The 26,403-nt window shown below is 37.1% G+C and overlaps 1 protein-coding gene across 1 annotated transcript in view; it reads right to left on the bottom strand.

Moving 5' to 3' along the window:
• The window catches only part of CFAP61 (cilia and flagella associated protein 61), a 157,339-nt gene extending 130,961 nt beyond the window's left edge, over nucleotides 1-26,378 (bottom strand). Inside the window, exons 1-9 of the mRNA XM_087721896.1 lie at nucleotides 26,286-26,378; nucleotides 22,916-23,081; nucleotides 22,666-22,816; nucleotides 20,689-20,765; nucleotides 12,478-12,545; nucleotides 11,387-11,513; nucleotides 4,810-4,942; nucleotides 3,838-3,991; nucleotides 515-579 (exon numbers count right to left, since the gene is read on the bottom strand). Coding sequence (XP_087578022.1) covers nucleotides 515-579; nucleotides 3,838-3,991; nucleotides 4,810-4,942; nucleotides 11,387-11,513; nucleotides 12,478-12,545; nucleotides 20,689-20,765; nucleotides 22,666-22,816; nucleotides 22,916-23,073 — 933 coding nt within the window. The 5' untranslated portion in view covers nucleotides 23,074-23,081; nucleotides 26,286-26,378. The remainder of the gene's footprint in view (nucleotides 1-514; nucleotides 580-3,837; nucleotides 3,992-4,809; nucleotides 4,943-11,386; nucleotides 11,514-12,477; nucleotides 12,546-20,688; nucleotides 20,766-22,665; nucleotides 22,817-22,915; nucleotides 23,082-26,285) is intronic.
• Nucleotides 26,379-26,403: the final 25 nt, after the last annotated feature.

Raw genomic sequence — 26,403 nt, 5'->3', positions numbered from 1 at the left:
CCCCTAGGTCAGTGACTGGTGCTCTGCCCGGCTGGAGAGGGGGTTTGTCGGGCGGTTGCTCGTGCGCTTGGTCACCTCATGGCTGCTTTGCCCCTGAAGCTGTGCCTGGCTCTTCGGGAGCCAGTTCACAAGGGAGCAGCCGCCCAGCAATTCCAAAACAATAAACCTTCCCCTATAATAAGCCCAAGGCCATACTTTGTAAGTAAAAAGAAAATAAGACCCTGTCGTATTTTCGGGGAAACAAGGTATTAGAGCCCATTTAATCAGAAGCAGCTATGTATATATGTGAAATAATTGGAAATACATTCACATCCATGGATTCTACTTAAATGTAACCATGAAAAATTATGTAAACCTGACTACAATTATAACATTTATTATTCTTCAGCTATATTCAGCTTTCAAAAACAAAGCTAAACCCAAAACTTAGTTTAATTGCCACGCACAATATGAAAGTCCAACTTCTTAAGGAAGATTTAATTTTCAGCATTAAAGTATTCCTGCAGATATTTACCTGAATTTCTATATTCTGGGTATCCATAATCGCTTCTCTTTGACTTCCTAAGCTAATGTTTTCATCTTGTGAATGAGGAAATGGAAGAAAGAGAAAATAAAGCATAAAGTAAATTATAAAGTTAGCAGTTTTCTTATAGTATGAACTTATTTTTATATTCAGTTCTATACATTTTTTAAACTTTCGGCAGGGGAAATCAGTTCTGAAATGTGGATTCCTAATAAGTCTACTCAGAATGAAATACCTTTAAGCTTAACAGCACTTTCTTCTAGGTAGTGATGTCTAATAACCTATGCTCAATTTTTTATAATTATCCATTTTAGTTTTCAAAACTTCAGAGACAGTATTTTTTTAAATTCATGATAATTGCAAATTAAAAATTTTATGCATTCATGACAACTGCAAATTTTTTAATAATCATTAGTAAAAACCTAGAATAAGGGAATAAGGAGCCAAGTACAGCTGCTTGGGTACAAAAAAAATCTCTCAGATGGATCATTCTATCCCAACATTTGTGATCAATTAAAGAGCTAGTAACTACATTTGAGGGATGATATCTCTTCTGATACCTAAAAGCTGTACCCATATAAAATAGTGGCAATTTAGATCTTTGTTGGTGTGTGGGTGGATTTAAGAGAGCACAGGGGGTATCAGTATTAGTGATGGCAGCACATTGCATCAGTATTAGTGTTATCAGATCAGATTTGCAGAAATCTGGTGCATCACTAAAGCTTTTTGCTGCAATCCAGTGGTCACTAAGCATATAGGATGTATTTGTACACACCCTACATTTATCTGCTGCTCCACCTCTACCCATCATCTTGGCCTAGCCAAATGCCTTGTTTAATCTATAGCCATGATGGCGAACCTATGGCATGCATGCTACAGGTGGCACGCGGAGCCATTTGTTAGGACATGCAAGGCATTGCCCTGTCAGCTCCAGTGTGCGACTTCAGCCTTCATTTTAGGCCGTTTTTCACCCTCCGGAGGCTTCCCTGAACAGACTTCCGGTTTGTGCGTTGGGCCATTTTTCTCCCTGCATAGGTTTCATGGAAGCCTCCTGAAGCCTCCAGAGGGCGAAAAACAGCCCTACGGGCTTCCTGAATTCTCCAGAAGGCAAAAAATGGCTCTATGGGCAAACCGGAAATCCGTTCCTGAACTTCTGGTTTCCCCGTAGGGGCGTTTTTCGTCCTCCGGAGGGCCTCCGAGCGGGGCGGGGGAAGCCGTTTTTGCCCCCCCCCCCAGGCTCCTAGAAAGCCTCTAGAGCCTGCGAGGGTGAAAAATGGGTCCATCGCACACCAAAACAGGGGGCAGGGTGGGGTCAGGCGCGCATGTGCGTGGCCAGGGGAGTTGCACGCATAGAATTATGGGTGTGGGCACTCTCCCGCTTTTGGCGTGCGATGGGAAAAAGGTTAGCCATCACTGAGGGTTAGGAATTGTTCTCCTCCTACCCTTCACCGCCTCTTTTTCACCCCCAGGGTTTCTCTCCCAGTCTTCCACCTCTACCATTTCACCTCTGCTGTTATGGCCCTAGCTGTTCGTCCTGGGTAATGGGACTCAATCTCTTCCATCCCAGGCCCTTCCTCACGGGCCTTTGGGAGAAATACTCTTCACCCCAGCCAGCCAATCAGAGGAAGGGAAGGGAGAAAGAGAGAGATAGGGAGGTAGAAAGTGTTTTGTGTCAAGTTCCCAGTTGCCTCGGGTCAGAGCTAGAAAATCCTTTGCATTTGCATTCCCCCCACCCTGAAATGTTGTGGAATAGCTAGAAAATCCTTTGCATTCCTTCCACCCCAAAATGTTGGGGAATAGCTAATAAATCCTTTCCATTCCCCCCCACCCCAAAATGTGGGGAATAAGTAGGAAATCTTTTGCATTCCTCCCCCCCCCAAATGTTGGGGAATATTTCTTTGTGCTGAGAGGGCCTTAAAAACCCTGAAATTGGTTTTCTATAACATTGAGATAGTGATTGTGTTAAAGTATCAAATTTAAATATTAATATCCTGGTTTTATGTCCCTATGGAATTGATGGAATGTTCTTTATATTAGTTCTTCTTACCATTTCCATCTTTGGGGAGCAAGTGAATTTGCCAGTTTGTGTGTGGAAAGGGTACCACCAGGACATCTCACAGATAGCAAAACAGGAGCTTTGAAAAGCCACATGCAAACTCTAACAGTTATGTTGTTGGTATGCGGAAAGGGTACCACCAGGATATCTCACAGATAGAAAAACAAGAGTTTTGAAACAAAAGTTTGTATGTGGAAAGGATATCACCAGGACATCTTACAGATAGCAAAACAGGAGTTTTGAAAAGCAAACATTTTTTGGGGGGGAGGAATGCAAAGGATTTTCTCGCTATTCCCCACATTTTGGGGTGGAGGGAATGCAAAGGATTGTCTAGCTATTCCACAACATTTCAGGGTGGGGGGAATGCAAATGCTAAGGATTTTCTAGCTCTGACCCAAGGCAACTGGGAACTCGACACAAAACACTTTCTCCCTCCCTCTCCCTCTCTCTTTCTCCTTCCCTTTCTCCGATTAGCTGGCAGCTAACGGTCTCTTGAGCCCAAAAGGCCGGGGTGAAGAGTATTTCTCCCAAAGGCCCGTGAGGAAGGGCCTGGCACTGAAGAGGCTGAGTCCCATTACTCAGGACGAACAGCTAGGGCCGTAACAGCAGAGGCGAAATGGCAGAGATAGATGATTGGGGGAGAAACCCTGGGGGTGAAAAAGTGGCGGTGAAGGGTAGGAGGAGAACAGTCCCATTCTGATCACTGATCTATAGAGACATGCCAGACATGCAGTTGACCATGTAGGCCTGATTTGGGCTTTATTTCTGAGGGCCCAAGACAGACATCACACCTGCATAGAATATATTTATACCAACAGGGAGAATGGCTAGTCTTGGAAATATGTACCACATTCTTTAGATAGAGAGATAACCGAAAGGCATGTAAAGTAGGAGTTATCTGATATAGAGTTACAGTATATTCCACTGAAGCAGGGATCTTCAAAAACTTACAAGGAAATCAGCAGCTGATTTTTTAAAATCGCCTGATGCCTAATAAACAAATTAACTTTTAAGAAACTTAAAAACTAGCTATTATTAAAAATGTCAATTAATCTAACACATTTTTTTTTGTAAAATTTATGTTTTTCCAAAGTTAATATTGCTAGTATTTACTTTTCATACACTGTTTCTTATGCAGTTTCCTCTAGGAAAATTATTACTAATACATTTTAAGAGTATTATCACCCTGCTAGGAAATGTATTAGCACAATGCATTTTTTAGCAATAAGTTAAATTTCCCAAAATATTTTGAGTTCACCTGTAATTCCAACTGAAATGCATGGTGGTTTAAGTATATCATCTGGATGTGGTTTGCAAAGTCCGTGGAAAAGTCTCAAGTCAAAGCAGTCATGAAGCAGCTGTACATTCACTTCAGAACATATACTCATGAACCCAACTGCTACGCCATTATCCTGAAACATCCATTAAAAATGCTGTTAAGTTCCTCCACCCAACCAAAAAAGATGGATTCTTAGAAGGTAAGAGAAGATACCATTTAACTTCTTGTACTAAAATTCATGCTTGAAAATTCACAGATGATGTCAACCCAATCCTGGATGCTATCTCCACCAAGATGGAGAAGAACCGTATCACCAGTAAATCTCAACAAGATTATTATCTGACATGTAATATAAATAAAAGCCTAGAAGGAATCTGAATTGAAGCTCTGTATAAAAGAAAAAAACATGATAAATAATCTGTTTTGAGTAAGGTGGCATGTATTTATGTCTCTACTTTTTTTAGGAGTTGTAAAGGACAGTTAATTGAAGTTCTAGAAGCTTAGGAATCCTTCATTTAGAACCCACAGAAGCCCACAGGCAACCTTCTATAGTTAAATCTGCTGCCTACATACAGTACAAAATGATAGGACTTACTTTTGGACTTAATCTTCGTAAATGTCAACGTCCACAAGGCAGTGACCGTTGCATTGTGAAGGCCAAAGGCAGAACGTCACGGATTACAGAGTTGTTTATCCGTGTGTTGTCCTGCCATTGGATTCTCAGCTTGTTTCACGGTTCCGTCGCCACGGGAACCAACACTCCCCATTTATCCGGGCTTGTGACCGGCTATGATTTCCCATAGGCTGGGTCAAAATGATAGGGAGCAATTTCAATCCTAATCAAACTAGGGGTGAAATATTATGAGATATCTTAAATGAATCCAATTTGTCATTTAAAAAAACCAGACAAGTAGTTTATCTAGTAACTCTCTATTACTATCAAATGCTTACCTCACAAACTACAGCAAGATTATTTTCATCTTGAGCTTCTATCAGTTCAGCAAGGAAATAGTCTCCATAGGTTTGCCTTAGAGTATCATTATGCCGTAAAAAGATTGGGGTGAGATCATCATGGTCTTCTACCCTACAAATGAGATTATCCTTTTAAGAATAACAATAATAATTTAGGATTCTATTTTTGTTTTAAATAATGTAAGTATAATAGATAAACAAAAAACACCAATAAGCGATAAAATATGGACATTTTGCAAGATAGCATAAAATCTTATGCAGAGATGATGGATGGTTATAGGAGATGCAAACTACTTAATTCATTTTAATGTAAAGGCTTAATACAATAATATGTAAATTAATATAAGCAACAAGAAAAGTGTCTTTCTTCAGCCATTGCTATACAGTACAATCTCAGCTACCAGTATTTGGATTTACATCATAATATGACAGAGTTTTGATTTAACAGCAAACGTAGCACCAAATCAAAGTCTTTCATTCAGATTACCCATCAGCACAACTATCCTTAGTTTTTGAACCAATCCACTGGTAGAATTAATAGTCAAAATAACTGCAAATTCCTTTTTAATCCTATGATTAAAATTAATCATATAATTATATATTGAAGGCTACTGGAACAAATAGTATAAGGGTTGTTAAACAATTTTAAAAATGAAAATATAATCTAATAACTGAAATAGGTACCGATTATTATCTAAACATGAGCACATAACCCTAACCCTAACTCTAAACATGAGCTGTGTTAATTGTCAACAGACAAGACAGATTAAATGCAATGCATATTTAAACAAGCTTTGGGTGGATGCGGTCTCATTTGAACTAGGAACTTAAAATATATCTTTACGTGATTGAGCTACATTTATAATAAAGTTTGCCCTTCCAGTTATGATGAATATATTGCATATAAAAGAAATAAATGCCTTACTTTAAGATTCAACAGCAGAAAAATTTCTGGAATGAAATATGATATGTTGTACCTACGTGGAACAACCAGCTCTGATATAAAATAAAAATACAGTTGTAACTGAATACCCCAGAAGTCATTTCTAATTATTATAACAATCTGATTAGAGAAAAAGTGGGGAGTTTCTGAACACATATGTCATAAAGCAAAGAGAAGGCATTAGAAATCTAGGGGATTTTTAAAATTGAACTGATACAGTATTCTTCTGTCCTATACATAATTGTGCAAGTATAATGAAAACATGATTGCAGGAGATATGCCCAATTATTTAAGGATAGATTTATATTGACTTTTCTTGTTTTCAAGAATATGGTCAATGGGAAAGGTGTTTCTTAGAGTACCTTTACTGTAGTATCAGTAGTGAAAGAAATAGTTCTGCCCTGTTTCAGTTAAATACATACGTTTAAAGAAAAATAAGAAATAAACAGGAAGAGAGACTACATAAAATGAAAAAAGGAATATACAAAGGAAGGAAACATAATTTTCTAAGAAGACTCTTGGCCTGGCCAAGTCAAGGATCATAAAGAAGTAAAGAGTCAGACTAGATGAGAGAGGAACCGATAGGCCTTGTTCTGGTAGAAAAAAGCAATGTCAGGACTTAAAAGACTCAGAGATGAAGCTATGAGGTAGTTTTATAAAGAACATAAAAGCTGTAGCTCTACCTCTTCATTGCACTCAGTAAAGACTTTTACATTATTGAATTCCTTAGCTTCATGCTTGTTCCTGAGCCTGGCCTTCGCCTCTAATTTTTCTGAAGCCAGGGAGCCTTGCTTAGGATATAGCGTAATTTTACATTTTCAGGTTGACAAGGCTTTAAAAAATGTGCTGAGAGATTTTCCCTGAATTAAAATAATCTGAAATTCAATACATTCTGAGTCATCTTCAGAGACCTACTGATTTCAGGAAACGCAACTACCGTACTTGCAGTATGTATCAAACTGACTTATTATTCATATTTAACTAAGCTGATAGTTGATATATGACACTAAAGACAAGGATTATTTTCAAATATTGTATTATTGTTATCATTGGTTAGCATTATTGATCAAGGTTCATTAACTATTTATAATTTTATCACTTTAAAATGCTACCAATGGACAAGCATTTTGTTTTAAATTGCTATGAAAACAATGGTATCCAGAAATCTTCCATACTATGTCGAACTGTGGCATACCAAAATTATACAAATAAAAACTACAGTTGCAATATCAATACAATTCTAACTGCATATCTTTTGACTTACACATTCTGCACTAGTCTGAGCATTTTGAAATGGGAAATTTTCTCATATGAAGTCACAAACTAGTTATTAGGCTGCAAATCAATTAGGAAAGTGGAATATACGGATTGGTTATATCAAGGAATATGATTTAGTATCTTAGGCTTGCTTATTGAACAATTCAGGATTTCCAATTTATAAATGTACATGTATATATGCACATATGTATACATGTATCTAAATATACATACCCACAGTATTTATGTGCTACTTAAATTCAAATATATGGTACCACATTGATATCACTTCTTAGTGATCATTTTCACATACCAAAGCATGTACACCACACTCTGTAACTGCATATAATATTTAGAAAAATATGTAGTACAAGATATGTGGGCATTTCATGAGCTATCAAGTAATGATATATTTTCTCTGAATCATATGCTATTATATATTACAATTACTATTTATTAGAAGTTGGAAATCTTTCTGATCCTGAAAGTGGCTTGCCAGACTTTCTACAGAAATTTGTTGGGCCCTTTTTTGAATCACTAAAGCAGCTGCATCTTTTTCCAGGCTTGCACAGCTGCTTCAGGATCTGTTCCCAATTATCTCCACATATTGTGTGAACATGACCTTGGAAAAGTTTCTAAAGCAGCTGTGGGGACATGGAAAGAGACATCACTGTTTAATCACGAAAAAAGCACACTCCTCATTCCCCAAAAAACTGAATTTGCAAGCTGTAATACTAGTTAGATAAGATTAAACATGAATAATATTATAAAAGAATACCCTGCCATAACTTTTTTTTTAAAGGAATAAAATATGGAAAAAATGGAATACCTTGCCATGTTATGTACATTATATACAATATATGATATGATATTATGTACATTATATTCAATATGAAATGCCTGCCTTTTCATGACTTCGTAACTCTCGTAATGCTGGTAAACTAAATATTGGCTTCTCTTTTCTGACAGATTCCATGCTTCTTTTATCAAAAAACTAAATAGTTCTCACTTGTTTCAATAGGAATCCATCCAGTTTATTGGAAAAATATAGTCTTATATAACATATGGCCCAGCCTTTGTAATAGGTGAGAAGTGAGATCAGCTCCCACCTTCCTGGCCTTCAGGAAGAGCCTTAAAACCTGGCTCTGCCAGCTGGCCTGGGGTACTGATAGGGATGCTTTATGCTGAGAGTGGCTGATAGGGTAGAGAGAAGATCTCTTCCACCTCGATGCTGCTTGTCTTGGTTTTTAGTCTTCATTTAATCTTTTGTAATGTTAATCATTTTGTCTTTTTATCATTTTGTAAGCCATTCAGGATTGCTGCAAAAGTGAGATGGGTGGCATATATTGTAAATTTAATAATAAATAAATACCATGGACTTACTTTCTTCATATTTAGCAATAATGTATTTTGTACTTTATGAAATAAACAATTTATAGGCAGATTACGGAGTTTTTTTTAGTACCTGTACCAAATATTTGAATGATGAGAGTTGCACATTTACCAAGAAGTGTTAACAACGGCTTAGCACTATGGCTCACAAAAGACTTCTTTATTGTACATTTCATCAAGACTTTCTTATTATTTTAAGAAGAGTATTGATTATTTAATTGAATCCAGTTCTTTGTCATCTTTGAAGACAACAGTCTTCCCAAAGTGGCTCACAAAATAAAACAAATTGTAAAAGCTAATAAAAGTCTATTAAAATAAATATTTCTTCTATTTGGGACTCTTAGCATGGGACCAGCTTGTTAGGGAATTCTATGGATAAACACAGTACTTAAAGATATAACTTAATAATTTTTTGCAAACAGAATTATTTATCTGCTTCAAGCAAGAAACACAGATTTTACATATAGGGATCACCAGGTGCACAATATGAGAATCAAATCAGTTTAGCGAAGTTGAGGAAAGTAGTATGTGAATATAAGGTGAATGTATAGAAAGATTGCTTAATGTTTTATTGAATTATTGTAATATGAATTAAGCAATATGAATTATTACTTGGAACATGCCAAGACTGAGATCATTTATCCATACAGCCATATTTGATTAACATGATCTAACAGTTATAAAACAAACAATTTTACAATTCAACAAGAAATATAATTCAAGTTTTATAGGTTTTTGAAGCATCCTCAGTTTTGCTAAGTTCTAACTCCTCCCTTGAAGTGAAGAAGGATATTTCAGCATTTAAAAAATAAAGTTCTGTCATGTCTGCCAGCAGGGGTGGGTTTCAACCGGTTCGTGGCGGTCCCTGCGAACTGGTTGGTCAGCGAACCCGGAAGTAAGTAACTTCCGGGAACAGCGAAGGGCCCAGCCGCCCGCCCACGCTTCTTACCCGGTTTTGACGAGTTCTGCGCTTCCACACATGCGCAGGACGCGTACAGCGCCTGCGCGATCCTCCAGGAGCAGCTGGAGCATCGCACAGATGCTAGTACGCATGCGTGCACCGCGCGCGTGCACGAGGACGCCGCCAGCCCTGTTCCAACCGAACCGGTTGGAACGGGGCGAGAAACCCACCCCTGTCTGCCAGCTATCAATAATGGTAATTAAGCAACAATAGACTCTTAAGATCCAGGGCCACATAAAAATGCACTCCTAAAGATGTTCTATGATATCTATAGGATAATCCACTATTAAAATATATATTTCCATAGATAGAACATAGAAGAATGGGATGAGATTTGATTCAGATTGATGATGGATTTTATGAGCTCCTTTGGACAAACCTCCACAAAGCTTCCTAGATAACATTTGAGTTGATTTCTGGTCTATTATTATTATTATTCACCCATATCACAACAAATGCTTGATGAAATAATATATTTTTTTACCAACACACATTATTTCTTCAGGTATTTGGATTTTTGGATAACAATTATTGTTTCAATTATTTGAATGTAAATTGGTTTTTCTTGTCAAAGTAGAAATTGCTAGTTGCAAATACTACTAGTATTTATATATTTGTATATTTTCTTTTATATAAAGCACACACGTGTTTAGATGTACAAAAATACTATTTGTATAACTGGCCATAGGCTTCCTGAAATATATTTGTATACATAATGTAAAATTAACTATACTTTTTTAAAAAAAATAAAGCAAGCTATAATAGTAAGTTACACATAGAATGGAAAGTGTATTCAGTTCTTGCTAAGAGTGATTTATGTTTTTCTAGCTGGTGATTGTAAAAAGTTTCAAACACTGGATTTTTGGGCAGAAATCTTTAAATAAGCCAAAGGTCCTTCAAAGATTAAAGTTTTAAATTAGCCAGCCTTTATTCATTCATTATATTGCTTACCTATTCCACTAATTATGTTATAAGAGAACTAAAAAAAGCTGGATTTTTCTTTCTTGTTGTCTCTGTCTTTTTGTTTTGCTAACCCCAATTTCACTAAATGCCGTACACTAACGAACCCAAGATCTATTTTAAAAGGTCTAAGATGACCTCTGGTGGTCAATTAATGATTGGTTACTCCCAACTCATTGACTACCTGTCAGAATGCGAAGAAACCCATCTAATTAAATGATTTGTTTTAAGAACTATATGGCATAAGCATGTGACGTTGATAAATGTGATAGTAATGCAATTTTCTTCTTTCTTTCAATATTAAATGCCTTTTAAATATGTTTCGAAGTAGAGATATGAGAAGACACTTGCACATTTAGCCAGTTACCATAGAAACTAAACAAGCATCTCAGTGCTGACATTTCAAACTGCTTTTGAGAGAATGTTTCTCTTCCTTCAACAACAAATTACATTAGTTTCATGATCATCATCACAAAGTTAGTAACTAGCATGTCAGAGACATTTTTCTCTTCACAAGTACAAATTCCGTAAGATAAACCACCAATTCTCATGTCGAAAAGCCATTCCAGTGAATCAGGAAAGAATCACACACAAAATTAGGTATTATATACTATATGAAAATCCTGCAGTAGCCCAAACTCCAAACATTAAAATAGTAAATACTGACAGCATAATAATGTCATAGTTATTATCATAGAAAATATTCATATTACAATTTTATAACTAAATGGAGTGCCAGCGGACTCTGGTCATTACTGAATTAAAACTGAGAAGATTCAATATTAGGTCCATTCTCAGCCATGGAAATTCATTCTCAGCCCAAGAAATGTGGCAGGATTTTTGTAGGGAAGAATTGGAATGGAATCATACCAATAAGACAAACAAACAAATACATTAATGAAACAAGAGCAAAAACGCACATTGGAATAGAATGTCATAAAAGGTGCATAAATGCATTAAGGATGATTAAGGAACATTGAAAGACACAAATGAAGATACCAACAAAAGATTAGTTCCCTCTCACACATAATGCAGAATATTACCTGGCACAGCGAGTATACAACTGGGGACAATAGTGATGCCTGTGTGACACATGGAGGGAATATTCCATAATCAGAGATGAATTAATACGATTCATCATGGGCTCAAAAGCTACTGCCAAATCTATACCTGAAGACAACAAACATGTAGAAAAGGTAACTCACAGACTGCATTGACTCTTCAGCTAAACTTCACTAAATATTGTTTCTAATGTCTGGTATTAAAATTACTATTAATTTAAGTGTTTAAATAAAGAGTGTTGTCCCAATAGTCCACCTGCATCTCCTCAGCACTTAGATTATCACACTACTAAAATTCAAAGGCAAAATCAAGTATTTGAATGGGAGCAGGAGGCCCCTCAGTGGCTTCTAACTCCGACTCCTGTCCTTCAAATGCTGAAAAAAAATGTTCCTCCTGTAACTTAAACCCTTCTTCTGGTAATGTGGTTTACAGTCATCTGGGAAATCAGGAGGTTAAATTGCAATTCCCAGTCTTGTTATTTACTAAGAGAGGAAGCAAAAATTATAAACCAGTAATGGTTAGGTGATTCATTGAATTATTGTCATCCATTCTTATTTTTGTACTTATTAATATCAAAAGCCAGTAAACAAAATAGATTACTATAAACAGCAGACAGCATTTCAACAAAATCCCTAATAAAGATAGGAATATATTTCAAATACATCCTAATTCCTTTGTATTTTTATTATTCTTTTTGGTAACGGGATTTATTCTTATTATATACTGTTGTATATAATTCTGTTGTAATATACATTTCCCTTAATTGAATACATTTTTATTACTTTGATATTTTTTCCAGCTAGATTCTTAGTGCCAAACATTGCCAATGCATGTTCAAGATCAATAGCTTGTTTGCTTTTAGCATTCCAAATGTAATTGATCATATGACAGAATAATAATTATCTAGCACATGGAAAGTTCTGATGAATCTGCTTGTTCCGATACTAACAGAGGTAGTAAATAATAGAGGTAGCACTTATTTGAGTCTGCTGCTGATTTCTTAAAATTGCATTGGATCAATGAAAAGGGAGAAAGGTTTTAGGAGCCATAAAGAACTTAAACAAATCCTTACCTAAGTCCTCTTGAAATGGTATGAAGAGAAATATGAAATGTAATTCTGGTACAGTTTTAAAAACAGTCCTGTGAACAATATTGTATTTTATTTATTTTCTGTTTATTTTAGGTAAACAAATTATTGTACACCATAATAAGAGACATGTTTTAATTTTCTTTACCGAAGTAGAATGATCAGCAAGATAATATTTTCATATAATCTCTACCAAAAAATAGATGTATGTTCAGAGCACAGGAATCAAGTGAACATATGAAATGGTGTCATATAGGCAAGATCACAAATATTTGCAAGATGGGAGCTGCCATTCTAAGAAGCTAAAAGACCAAAAATTAACTTAACTAATTTTCTGGAGAATTCATGCAAGATGTTCCAAGACTTGTATCTTTTTTTTAAAAAAACACCTCAAAACATTTTATTTTTATTTTTTACTTTAAATATAAATGGGAAAGTGGCTGCAGTGAGTGCTGTGTTGCTAATCCCGAGATTAGGCTTGCAACATATGAATGTGGTAAGTAAATTTATTGAACTATGGATTATATATACATGACTGCTGTTCTGGTTATAGTTTCATGTCAAATTCAAGATCAAGTCTAGATCAATAGATTTTTTTTATAACAGATCTTCCACATGTTATACAAAGCTATGCCCAGTTTACTGAGAACATTTTAGGAAGAGAACTATGTTAATGTGGGATAACCAAAATTCAAAAGGGGGTCGGCAACTCCTTTTAAACTAATTCATTTTTTATTTTAAGGCATAAATTTAAGCTTTGTGATGAACTGAGATGTAGCTCATGAAAGATTATGCCTTAACCTTAATGCCTTAAACATAATGCCTTAAACACACTGTAAGACTAAGAATTCTTCTAATTTTTGGTCAGCCTACTGAGAAATGCCAATTTTTTATATTAGTAAACATTTTTGAAAATATTTACAGATTGTGTGTATGTGTGTGTGTGTGTGTGTGTGTGTGTGTGTATTGTGTCACAACCCCTGGTATGCCCAAATATGGGAAGGAGCATACTGCTTCCCTTTTCTGTCTATCGGCTCACTCTGGGAACCATCCAGGCAGAAAGCCATTTTTTTATGTTGCCTTGTTACATTTGTGCTGCATTTAGTATAGATCTATTTCAAGCTATTTAGCTCTCATCAGCTAGCAGTTATATTAGCCACTAAGCCACAGCCTCTCCTCCTTTATCAGCTAAACCAGGGAAATAGGTATGTATTGTGTCACAACCCCTGTATGCCCACTATTACATATTAAGCAGTTATATTAACCACTAAGCCACAGGCTCTCCTCCTTTATCAGCTTGGGCATACCAGGGGTTGTGACACCTATTTCCCTGGCTTAGCTGATAAAAGGAGGAGAGCAAATGCAACACACACCCACACTCATACCTGTAAATACATTCAAGTACTTCACTCACAAGGAACACTACTAGTGGTCAAAACAAATTGTGTCAACATTTTGGACCAGAGAAATGTTGTTGATATAATTTATTTGGACTTCAGTAAGGCATTTGATAAAGTAGACCATAATCTACTACTTGATAAAATAGAAAAATGTGGGTTAGACAGCATCACCACCAAATGGATTCGTAACTGGCTGACCAACTGCAATCAACATGTAGTCCTCAATGGAACTACATCTACATGGAGGGAAGTATGCAATGGGGTACCCCAAGGCTCTATTTTAGGCCCAGTACTCTTCAACATCTTCATCAATGATTTGGATGAGTGGGTAGATGGGGAACTCATCAAATTTGCAGATGACACCAAGCTAGTAGGAATAGCCAACAGTCCAGAAGATAGGCTTAAAATACAGAAGGATCTTGACAGACTTGAACATTGGGCGCTAACAAAATGAAATTCAATGGTGAAAAAAGTAAGGTTCTATATTTAGGCAAGAAAAACAAAATGCACAGGTACAGTATATGTAGTACCTTGCTCAATAGTAGTAACTGTGAGAGGGATCTTGGAGTCCTAGTGGACAATCATTTAAATATGAGCCAGCAGTGTGCTGCAGCTGCTAAAAAAAACCAACACAGTTCTAGGCTGCATTAACAGAGGGACAGAATCAAGATCACATGAAGTGTTAATACCAATTTATAATGCCTTGGTAAGGCCACACTTGGAATACTGAATCCAGTTTTGGTCGCCACGATGTAAAAAAGATGTGGAGACTCTAGAAAGAGTGCAGAGAAGAGCAACAAAGATGATTAGGGGATTGGAGACTAAAACATATGAAGAACAGTTGCAGGAACTGGGTATGTCTAGTTTAATGAAAAGAAGGACTAAGGGAGACATGATAGCAGTGTTTCAATATCTCAGGGGTTGCCACAAAGAAGAGGGAGTCAAGCTATTTTGCAAAGCACCTGAGAGCAGGACCAGAAGCAATGGGTAGAAACTAATCAAGGAGAGAAGCAACTTAGAAATAAGGAGAAATTTCCTGACAGTTAGAACAATTAATCAGTGTAATTGATTGAACAGAGATCCTATCTAGGAAATTGTCAGATAACAGAGGAACAAGCCTGTTAATTGTTTAATGGTCAAAGAAAGTTAAGCAGGCCCCTCCCCAATGAATCAGTTTAAAATGGTGGGCGGAAAGTTTGTACTCTCAGACTTGCAAGATTCTGTTAATTAAGCCTTACAATATACTGTGTGCACAATTATTAGGCAAGCTGTATTTTGGAGGATTAATTTTATTATTGAACAACTACAGTGTTCTCGGTCAATCAAAATGTTAATAAACCCCAAACCTGAATATTTAAGAAAGGAAAAGTGAGGTTATGGTTTTCTTAGGAGAATATCTATGTGTGCACAATTATTGGACAACTATCAGTGTGCAGCAGTGGTGGGTTGCAGGCGGTATGCCCTGGTACAGGCGTACCGGAGCCTGCCCACAGCACCAGGTACCGTTCTGGTACGGTGCTCTGGAGGGCCCACCTGCCCGCCTGCACTCCTTACCTGTCTTTAAAGTCTTCGGCACTTCTGCACAAATGTATAGCACGTACAGCACCTGTGTGATGCTCCGCCGAACAGCTGGAGCGTCGTGGTAGCTTGCGAAGGTGTTGCTGGACAGCAGGACGCATGCGTGCACTGCGCACATTCATGTGGAGGACGTCGGGCCCCTTTGCAACCGTACCGGTTGCAATGGGATCCGAAACCCACCACTGGTGTGCAGAATTGTTATGCAACTAAATTAAAAATTAAAAAATCCCACCTCACTCATTTATTTTCATCTGTTAAAGTGAGACTAATAAACAAACAAGTCAAAATTTACAAGTAAACATTTCTGACAGTTCAAAAGAAAAATCAGTGATCAATATAGCCACCCTTCTTTTCAATAACAGTCATAAGCCTTCCATTCATGGAGTCTATCAGTTTCTTTTTTTAAAAGTTTTTTTTTATTTTTTATTTTCAAAACAAACACAACACATAAAATCTTCCTTTTTTACATACTGTAGAAAGTGTATCAGTTGGTTATAAAAAACTTTCATTCATCTCTTCCACAGTCATCAAGCATAATTTATATTAACTCAAGCATTTTAACTCAGATATTTATATATATTACTGTCATCATACCTCCATTTTCATTTGACTACAGTTGTTTAAATCTCCTTCATCATAAAATATAGCAAGGTTTAATACATAACTACATACTGGCATTACATTTACTATTTCTAAAATCCTCCAATGACACTAAATCCTTATGTCCTAATTTAGCTAAACCTCCATAATATTTAGTAACAAAGTTTTCTATCCTTCTTTCCAAATCGCTGTTTACAATTTACATCTCATTTCCTTATATTGCACCCATACATATATGTTATCATTATCACTCCTTTATTTGACTATATCCTGCCTCATATCATTTTCCCCCCAGTAATCAAAACTTAACTGAACCTACTTAATTCTTTTTTATTATTATTATTAACCTTTATATATAATCCAAAATGGTTTCTAATCTTCCTTTCATGGGTGCCATTCAATATTCATATCCAGTTATTACTTATCATAACACTACACATTGTATACATTATTATCATTATCAATTATTTATTTAACTATATATACTATCACTAATTTTGTTGTTTAGCTAGTTTTAAATTATACTCTTCCAGCTATCAACCTGTACCTTTCCAGTAATAAAACAGTGTCATATCTTCTGCCATTTGTGACATGAATCCTCTAATCATCTCCTTAATAAGCTTTGTATGGACTCCTCTTAGCAACTCTTTGCTTATAAGATCTCTCTTGTAATTTCGATGCCCTTCTTCTGTTTCCTTTTATCTGCTTATCTTTGATTGTCGGTGGTGTTATCAAAACTATTGCTAATAAGATTTCTCTCTTTAAGATCATAAATTCTTTTATTTTTTCCTCTTCTGTATCTTCCCATCTGGGGTAAATTTCCCCTCCATTTAATTCTTCTTTCAGTATTCCACTCTTTCCATTTTCAGAAACAAACCAATCACCATAAGTCTCAGCAATTTTAATTTCTTTATATTCATTTTCCTCTTCAATTTTTTGGATTTTAACCGCCACTTTTTCCATTTGATGAACATCTCCAATTTCTCAGTCATATTTTACTGTTAGATGCACTAAGTAATCCAACTTCTTCTCTATCCTCTCATTTGTGTTTGATAATTTCTATATTTCTGAGAATATCTTTTGCAGATTTAAAACTTCTTTCTGGTGTCGAAATTGCGCCATGATTTCCGGCTGACAAATACTGCTACTCTAGCTTAGAAGGTTTTAGCAGAATTAAGCATCACAATAACATTTCACCTTTCTCTGGTTAAGAATCTATTTCAAAGCGACATCTGTATGTTTTTTTTCTTCTTATCACTCACTATAAACAAGCTGAGTCCCTGAAGTGCCAAGCCAAGATAATCAGTGAAAAAAGTATTTCATTTCCAATACACAAACATCTAGCTTCCGAGTAGCAGCATTACAAAATTACAATGTTACCATTTCTTTGTTTCTTTTTGTAATCTTTTTGTATTTCAAGTTTTAAAAAAAAAGGTCCGATTTCTAAATGAGTTAGAAAAGCACCCACAGTAATAAAAGAGGAGAGTTTTAGTCCATATATTACGGAGAGTAGTAAAAAAAAATAGAAGGAAACTTAATCCATTCATTTTAAAAAGCTTGGATAAATTCCATCCATAAAAATAGCATTTAAAAAGTAAGATAACCCACTGTTCAAAACCAGTCCAAATTTAATTCCACTGCTTATTTCTTCTGTTCTCCAGTTTAAATTAATTTTAAGTTTATTTATAGGCAGTCACTTTTAAAACAGTAAAAATTCCTCACCAGCTGAAAACACTTTCTCTTCCCATATCCTTCCGTTTTGGAGCCGTCCCGACCTCATCAGCCATTTGGCTGGATTTTTTGTCACCGGCTTGAAGAGTTTCTCTTGGATCAATCAGAGACTTTGCGATATCCCTGTGATCAGCAAGATGTATTCTTCCTGTGCACCATCTCTATGGGACGGTTTAAGTCTGTTTGGACCACCCAAAGACAAAAGTGTCAACTGCGTTCTCAGAGCATTGAGATTGCACGTTGCGTCATCGCGACTTCGGCTCCTCCCCAAGTCTATCAGTTTCTTAATCTGTTGATGATCAACTTTTTGTGCAGCAGCAACAACAGCTTCCCAGAAACTGTTTAGAGTGGTGTACTGTTTTCCTTAAATCTCCCATTTAAGAAGGGCCAACAAGTTCTCAATAGGGTTTAGGTTGGGTGAGGAAGGGGGCCATGTCATTATTCTTTCATCTTTAAGGCCTTTACTGACTAACCACACAGTGGAGTACCGTATTTTTTGGAGTATAAGACTCACCGGAGTATAAGATGCACCAAGGTTTTGAAGAGGCAAATAAAAAAAAAAGTTTTTGCACTCTGCAAACCTCTCAAAAACGGCCAGTTTTTTTCCAAAACAGGCCCATCCCCCCCCCAAAAGGCATGAATAGCCTTTAGGAGGCTTGCAGAGTGCTCCTGGGAGTTGTGGGGAGGGGGCAAAAATGAGCAAAATACGGCCCATTTTTCGTTTTAAAAAAAGGGCATAGATAGCCCTTATAGAGCAGCGATGGCGAACCTTTTTTGGCTCACGTACCATAAGGGGGGGAGAGCAGGGGGAGTCATGCATGAACATGCCGCATCCATAATGCAATGCGTGACACTCCCCCCACCCCAGAATGCATGTGTGCATAACAGGCACTCCCCCGCCCATTTTTTGCATGCTGTTTTTGCCCTCCCCAGGCTCCAGAGGTTTTATAGGAGCCTGGGGAGGACAAAAACAGCCTCCCCCCCCCCCGGAAGTCACTTCCAATTTGCTCATGGGACCGTTTTTAGTCCTCTGGAGCCTTCAGGGACCTTCAGAAGGCTTCCCTGAAGGCTCCGGAAGACTAAAAACAGCCCTATGAGCAAACCGGAAGTCACTTCCTGTTTGTCTGTTGGGTCGTTTTTCGTCCTCCGGAGTCTTCAGGGAAACCTCCGGAAGGCCTGAATGCTCTGGAGGGCTTAAACTCGCCTTACGAGCAAAACGGAAGTCCGTTCCCGAACTTCCAGTTTGCCCATAGGGCCAGTTTTTTTGTGCTCCGAAGGCTTCAGGGAAGCTCCTGAAGAGTCCGGAGGGCCTTTGGGGGGAGGCGGTTTTTGCCCTCCCCAGGCTCCTATAAAGCCTCTGGAGCCTGAGGAGGGTGAAAAATGCCTTTAAAAAAGGCTGAACTCAGCTGGCCAGCATGCCATAGGTTTGCCATCCCGGTTATAGAGTGCTCCGGGGGGGGGGGGGAGGGGGTAAAAATGAGCAAAAAATGGACCATTTTCTGCCTTCCTCAGCACCCAAGAACTCTCTACAAGCCTATGCACGGCCATTTTGGTGAAGTGGGTGGAGTTTTGGGAGGAAAAAAAATGCTGTATTCTACGTATAAGACACACCCAGATTTTCAGCCTCTTTTTTGAGGGGAAAAAGGTGCGTCTTATACTCCGAAAAATACGGTACTTCGAAAATCATAGTCTTCTTAAAAGATTCAGACTTTTTCCTGTAGCACTGCTTGAAAAAAGTGTCTTCTAAAAACTGACAATGGGTTTGGAAGTCAATTTTGAGTCTACCTGCAACCCAAAAAGGTCCAAGTAGCTCATCTTTCATAATACCAGCCCATACCAGTATCCCACCTCCACCATGCTGGCATTTGAGTCAAGTGGAGCTCTGGAGCCACGGGCTCATCCATCTGGTCCATCAAGAGTCACTCTCATCCAATCAGTCCATAAAACCTTTGAAAAATCTCTCTTCAGATATTTCTTGGCCCAATGTTGCTGTTTCAACTTATGTGTCTTGTTCAGCGGTGGTCGGATTTCAGCCTTCCTTACCTTGGCCATGTCTCTGAGCACTGAACACCTTGTACTTCTGGTCACTCCAGGTAGGCTGAAATATGGCAGCACTGGAGGATAATGAGTTCCTGGTAATTTCATGTTTGATTCTTCTCAAATCCTTGGCAGTTAAGGTGCGTCTTTTTTCCCCAATATGTTTCTGGCAACCCTGTTGACTATTTGCAACAAAACGTTTGACGGTTCTGCGATGACGCCCCAATATCTTAGCAATTTCAAGAGTGCTGCATCCCTATGAAAGACTTGTTACAATTTTGACTTGAATTTCTTTTTTAGTCCATTTTGCCTGAAGAAAACAAGTTGCCTAATAATTATGCATACCTTGATATAGGGTGTTGATCTCCTTAGTCCACACCCTCTCTCATGACACAAATAGATATCACCTGAAGTGCTCATATCCATTAAGCATTTAAGTTTATACAGCTTGGAGGTAGAAAATATGCATACAAAGGATAATATGGTCAAAACACTCAGTTGCCTAATAATTGTGCACATGGTATAGAGTAGCTGTAGTTCATCTAGTTGCATTTCCTATTTGGTTTACCAGGAAAGCTAACAAAAAGATACTCAAATATCTGGTATACATCAAATAAATACATACATAAATTCAACAAGGGCTGACAATTGCTTTGCAAATACCCAATAAACAGAAATACACATTGACATATTATTAATTTGAAAGAGAACTACACTGCAATTCCCTTCTTTGAATAAGCTTTGCAATCTTTCAAAATAGAACTACTAAACCGAAATGTATTAGAATTCAATGTCAAGGATAGGTTGAATCTTAAAATTCCCATACAGGATCTTCACAAAATTCACTTACTTCATAATTTCATGACAACAATGGACTGCATATTCATTATTTGCTACAAATAGATGCATAAATAGTGTATTTAAAGGCTGTGAATAAAAAAAAAAGTTACGAACTTAATAAAAACATTTCATTTTAATAAAATAACTTTAGCTTTGTTCTTGTAAAAATGAATGCAACACTGCAACAAACTACTCTAGTATTTTAGTTGTGGAAAAAAATGTAAAGGATTTTTTAAAAAGTTCACTATATTTTGTTATCCTTTTCTCAAGTTATTGTATTACCTAGAAGTATATGTTGACTTGGGGTAAACAGAAAAGCTGACTGTATGTATGTATGTATGTATGTATGTATGTATGTATGTATGTATGTATGTATGTATGTATGTATCATGCTGTTCACTTTCTGCATAAACATTTTACACATAGCACTGAAAAGGAGTAATAAAAAAGCCAAAAAAACCCAAAGATCTTAGATAAGAAAAAGAAATATAAATCTAATTTAATGAACATTGTTCATACCTTTCATATCGTTCATACCTTTCTATCCTTGAAGGCTGCATTCTTGTTTCCGCCATATCATAGAGGTAGATGGACTTTTGTTCTTTAAACTCTCTTTGAACATCTGATGACTTCTTCAGCTTTCCCCTCCCTCTTGATCTACTGTTTTACATCTGTGATAATTGGCTTATTTGTAATCTATTCCTTTTCTAGTGACCCCGAGCATGGAATTTGCTTTCTTTATGCACGCTGTGCAGATGATCTGAACTATCACTCTGATAGACATAACTGTAAAAATGCTAACATTGAATTGTATTTGCTGTTTATTAACCCAGTCACCAAGCTTGTGATGTTTCTTTTGAGATTTTTTACAATCCATTTGGTTTTTGCTACTATATCTGAGAAAAATTTGTGTCATCTGTAAATTTTATTTCCTTATTAGATGTGCAGAATTCTGAATCATTTATGAACAACTGAATGATGCTGGGACCCAAATACTTGCAGGATACCATTTCTTACCTTCTTATTCCATTACACATATTTCCCATTTATTTTCCAACTAACTTTCATCTCTATATTCATGATTCAACTCTATTCACCAACATGTTCTCTTTAAATCAAAAGAAATGTCTTTCTTATATCCATACATTTCTTAAGTACACAATAAAGAACAATAATCTGATCTACACATCAACTGCCCCAAAATAAAGCTATGCTATATTTCTGAGATCTGGTTCATTATCACCTCTTCTACCCCTTCAATCAGAATGCTACAAAACGTTGCCTCAAACACTTACCAGACTAATTCCACTATAGTTTTTGTACTCACGCTTGCTACCTTTCCTATTGCAAAAGGAAACATAATGGTTTCCTTCTTATGCTGAAACACTCCATAATTATTATAAACTCCATAAACTATTTATAATTCAAAATATCCACTTATATTTATCTGTGTGCAACTATTTCACATTTCAATGTCATCAATGCATTTATTATTGTTGACATTATTTTTGTGGACGCTAACAGAGGTTTTGTCTTGCCTCTGGAGAATACTGGTAATTTTGTTAACTCTGGGAAAAGTTATTCACTCTCTCACATCTCTTCTTGAAGATTGCCCTCATCCTTTCTTTAGAATTTATATTTGGAAAAATTAAGTGTTAAAGGTGAGATATATGATACTTGGAAAAAAACCTTTGGAATTTTTAATAGCCAGAGCCAGATCTACACATTACTAATTATAAATAAATACGGACAAAAAAAGTGTGTGGTCTTATTCTGTCTGTCAAACAAAGCTAACAATACTTGGGGTTAGACTTCAGAAGACAAGGGTATAAAATCAAGGAATACTAGCAAATAAAGTCATTTTTTCATGTTTTCTTGTAATTTAAAATAAAAATAGAATAAAATGTATTATGCATTTATTCCTCTGAGAACATACAAAAATGAATTAGAATTAGAATTTTTGAGTGAAAAAAATGTCCATACTTACTGTACACTTTGTCTCAGGATAGTTTTGTTTCATATATGTTTCCCAATTAGCTTCATCAACAATACCCCAGTTAGGATAATCCAAAAATGCAGCATGAGCAACACTTACATTTTTGTCATTAATCACAGTCACTGCAAGATTAGTTTTTTCTCTGTAAAATAAATGTTATGTTTTTGAAGTGAAATTAGTAAAAGAGAATTCGATTTATTTATTTTATATAATGAGAAGGTGTTATAATGGTGTTACTTACAAAAGATATATGACATTAATCCTGCCAAACAATCTTTCTGTATCATATTTCATAAGATTGATAATATTAGGAATATCATGGGATTCTGTCCTTCTGGTATTTAATGCAAATAAAGATGCTGGTGTAGATGAGATTCTTGCAGATGAAAAGGAAGACATTGTGCATACTGTAACAAAACAATAACCAAATATTCCACTTGAATAATGCTACTTATCACCAAAGATATTACTGAAATGGTTCCAAAATTAATCTCCAGAAATATTTTAAAGTCACAACATTCCTTAAATATTTCAGTCAAGAAATTAAACCTTACGGAAGTACATTTAATTTATAATTCAATAGTGCCTATTTCAAAGTAAACAGTAAGCTGAATTTTAGTATGTAACCAGAACACCCATGAATTATTGGATCATTATTTTAGAAGTATTTCCTTACCAGATTCCTCAATGGCTTCAACAATGGCAGAGTTTCTAATGTACTTCAAAAGTTCTTATGAATTTAGGGAAATAGTCAGATATATCTGTCCTATAAATATCCCAGGTTGAACTATATAGCACTTAGCACTTATAGACTTATATACTGCTTCACAGCCCTCTTTAATTGGCTTACAGAGTCAGCATATTGCTCCCAACAATCTGGGTCCTCATTTCACTGACCTCAGAAGGATGGAAGGCTCAGTCAACCCTGAGCTGGTCGGGATCAAACTGCTGGCAGCCATCAGAATTAGCCTCAACACTGCATTATAATCACTGCACCACCACTGCTGCAAGCTAATTGCACAGTCAAACATCAGTAGTTCACCATAGGAAATGTTTTATGACATTTTGTACTATGACATAAAATGCTTTATGATTTTTATGAATTTTTATGTTATGTTTCAAACATTTTTTCAAATTTCAGTACTACAGGAATCATGGCTCTTGAATTTTAGATGTATTATGTAAGTTAGCCCATTTGAAGTATTTTGGCTCAAAACTTTTACCCTAAGGTTTTGCCCAGTTAAATGTTATAGAAATAGGTTAAAGAAGTGTGTAGATAGATATTCCAGGGTTATGGTTAGGGATCTCTGATAAGCAGGATGTATCATATAAAATAATAAAGTAGTGGAATCCTATATTTAAATGGTAGTAGAATAGATCAGAGGTGGATTGCTGCTTGTTCGCCCCGGATCGGACAAATCGGTACTGACTGCAGCAGTGGGAGTCTCCGCCCAACCGCCTAGATGCTTCTGCGTATGCGCGCAGGAGAGAACTGATAGTAAAATAAATTGCAACCCACCACTGGAATGGATCATACACTTAATAAATTTAAGTAAGTGAAACAACAATAATCAAACTAGCACAGTCTCGATTGATACTATATATTTAAAACAAGACTCTCAAACTTTGATGGATGTAAAATTAAGAGTGAATTATAGAGGCTTTCTAAAGTTTGGTTAGAGTGGCAGAAAATTGTTTGTTAACAGTCATCATCAGGGCTCAGTCTTTAGAAATATATTTTAATGTATTGGGGGGAGCTAATGTATTTAGCAAGCTTGATTCCTTGGTTCGTATTTCTGTAGTTTTCTTGGCAGTAACACACAAGTAAGTTTTTAATTAATTTATTTATATCCTACCTTTGTTACTTACAACTCTGTGAGATGAGTTGGGTGAAAGAGAATGCTTGGGCCAAAGTCACCCAGCTGGACTCACAGTCTCCGGCTTTTTAGGCTGGTGCCTTAACCACTAGACCAAACTGACAATTGTTATCTCCTAGGACAGTGTTTCTCAATCTTGGCAACTTGAAGATGTCTGGACTTCAACTCCCAGAATTCCCCAGCCAGCATTCGCTGGCTGGGGAATTCTGGGACTTGAAGTCCAGACATCTTCAAGTTGCTAAGGTTGAGAAACACTGTCCTAGGATTTTTTTTTAAATTTCCCAGACTTAAGTTAATGATATTCCCTGGAGTCTCCCATCTGTATACTGCAGTGGTGGGTTTCAAAAATTGTTCGAACCTACTCTGTGGGTGTGGCCTCCTTTGTGGGAGTGGCTTGCCACCCATGTGACCGGATGGGAGTGGCTTGCCGCCCATGTGACCGGATATGAAGATGCCGACGACACTTGTCAGAACCACCTTAAATTACCTCACACACAGCACTGGCATGCATAAGAATATGATGTAAACTTGTTTTTTAAAAGGCATCTTTGGTTTGCGTTAAAACAACTTCAACACACGCAATGTTCTGATTGCACCACAAACGCAGTAGTCATCCTTACCTTTCACAGAGGCACTGAGTTTTATAAATATGAGCATGATAGTGTAGAATAATCATATCCAAGGACCAGTGGTGGGTTTCAAAAAATTTTGGAACCTCTTCTGTAGGTGTGGCCTGCTTTCCGGGTCCGCTGGTGGAACCTCTTCTAACCGGTTCAATAGATTTGACGAACCGGTTCTACCGAATAGGTGCGAACTGGTAGGAACCCACCTCTGGTATACTGCCAGCTCTAACCTGCCTACCTATTCCAACATTTTGTCTCCTAATCAACTAGCCTAGAGCCCTGTACTTACAAGTTGAACAATCATCACTAACTAAAAAGAGCCGAGGTGGCGCAGTGGTTAAATGTAGCACTGCAGGCTACTTCAGCTGACTGCAGTTCTGCAGTTCGGCTGTTCAAATCTCACCGGCTCAGGGTTGACTCAGCCTTCCATCCTTCCGAGGTGGGTAAAATGAGGACCCAGATTGTTCTTGTGGGCAATATGCTGACTCTGTAAACCGCTTAGAGAGGGCTGAAAGCCCTATGAAGCGGTATATAAGTCTAACTGCTATTGCTATTGCTACACATGTAACTATGGTTCCTATCCCATGATCGGCTAGATCAGAGGTAGTCAACCTTTTTATACCTACCGCCCACTTTTGTATCTCTGTTAGTAGTAAAATTTTCTAACCGCCTACCGGTTCCACAGTAAATGGTAATTTATAAAGTAGGGAAGTAACTTTACTTTATAAAATTTATAAAGCAGAGTTACAGCAAATCCTTACCGCGCACCATGAAAGCCGGAACGCCCGCTAGTGGGCGGTAGGGACCAGGTTGACTACCACTGGGCTAGATCCTGCCCCTTGCTTAATACATCCTCTTTTAAAACCAAATTGAGATTTTAATCCAAATACAACAGAATTCTCAAAGCCCACGGGGGAAAAAAAAAGGATTTTTGCAGTGCCAAAATAAACATCCAGGCTGATCATTGCTCTGGTTCTATTCCCCACCAGTGTCATGGGAATTTCTGGCGAAGAGAACCGAAAGAGTTTCGAGAAATAATATTTGAAAGAGCAGAGCTGGACGGGGTGGCTAAAGGCCCGTTTCCAACTGTAGGAGTCGATCCACGGCTCACCTCCCCAGGAGCGGCCACTTTTCAAGACCGGAGCTCCGCCGAACAAAAAACCACAGCTCCGCTGCGGACGCCGAATCCACTCCACGGAGCTGTTTGTCTGTTCCCATGGCAACCGAAA

This window comes from Thamnophis sirtalis, unplaced genomic scaffold (genome assembly GCF_051295495.1).
Source record: "Thamnophis sirtalis isolate CommonGarterSnake01/CBP01778 unplaced genomic scaffold, rThaSir2_p1.2 scaffold_8, whole genome shotgun sequence".
NCBI lineage: Eukaryota > Metazoa > Chordata > Lepidosauria > Squamata > Natricidae > Thamnophis > Thamnophis sirtalis.
The sequence above is the reverse complement of the archived record's forward strand: the minus strand, read 5'-3'. Positions and strand labels throughout refer to the sequence as shown.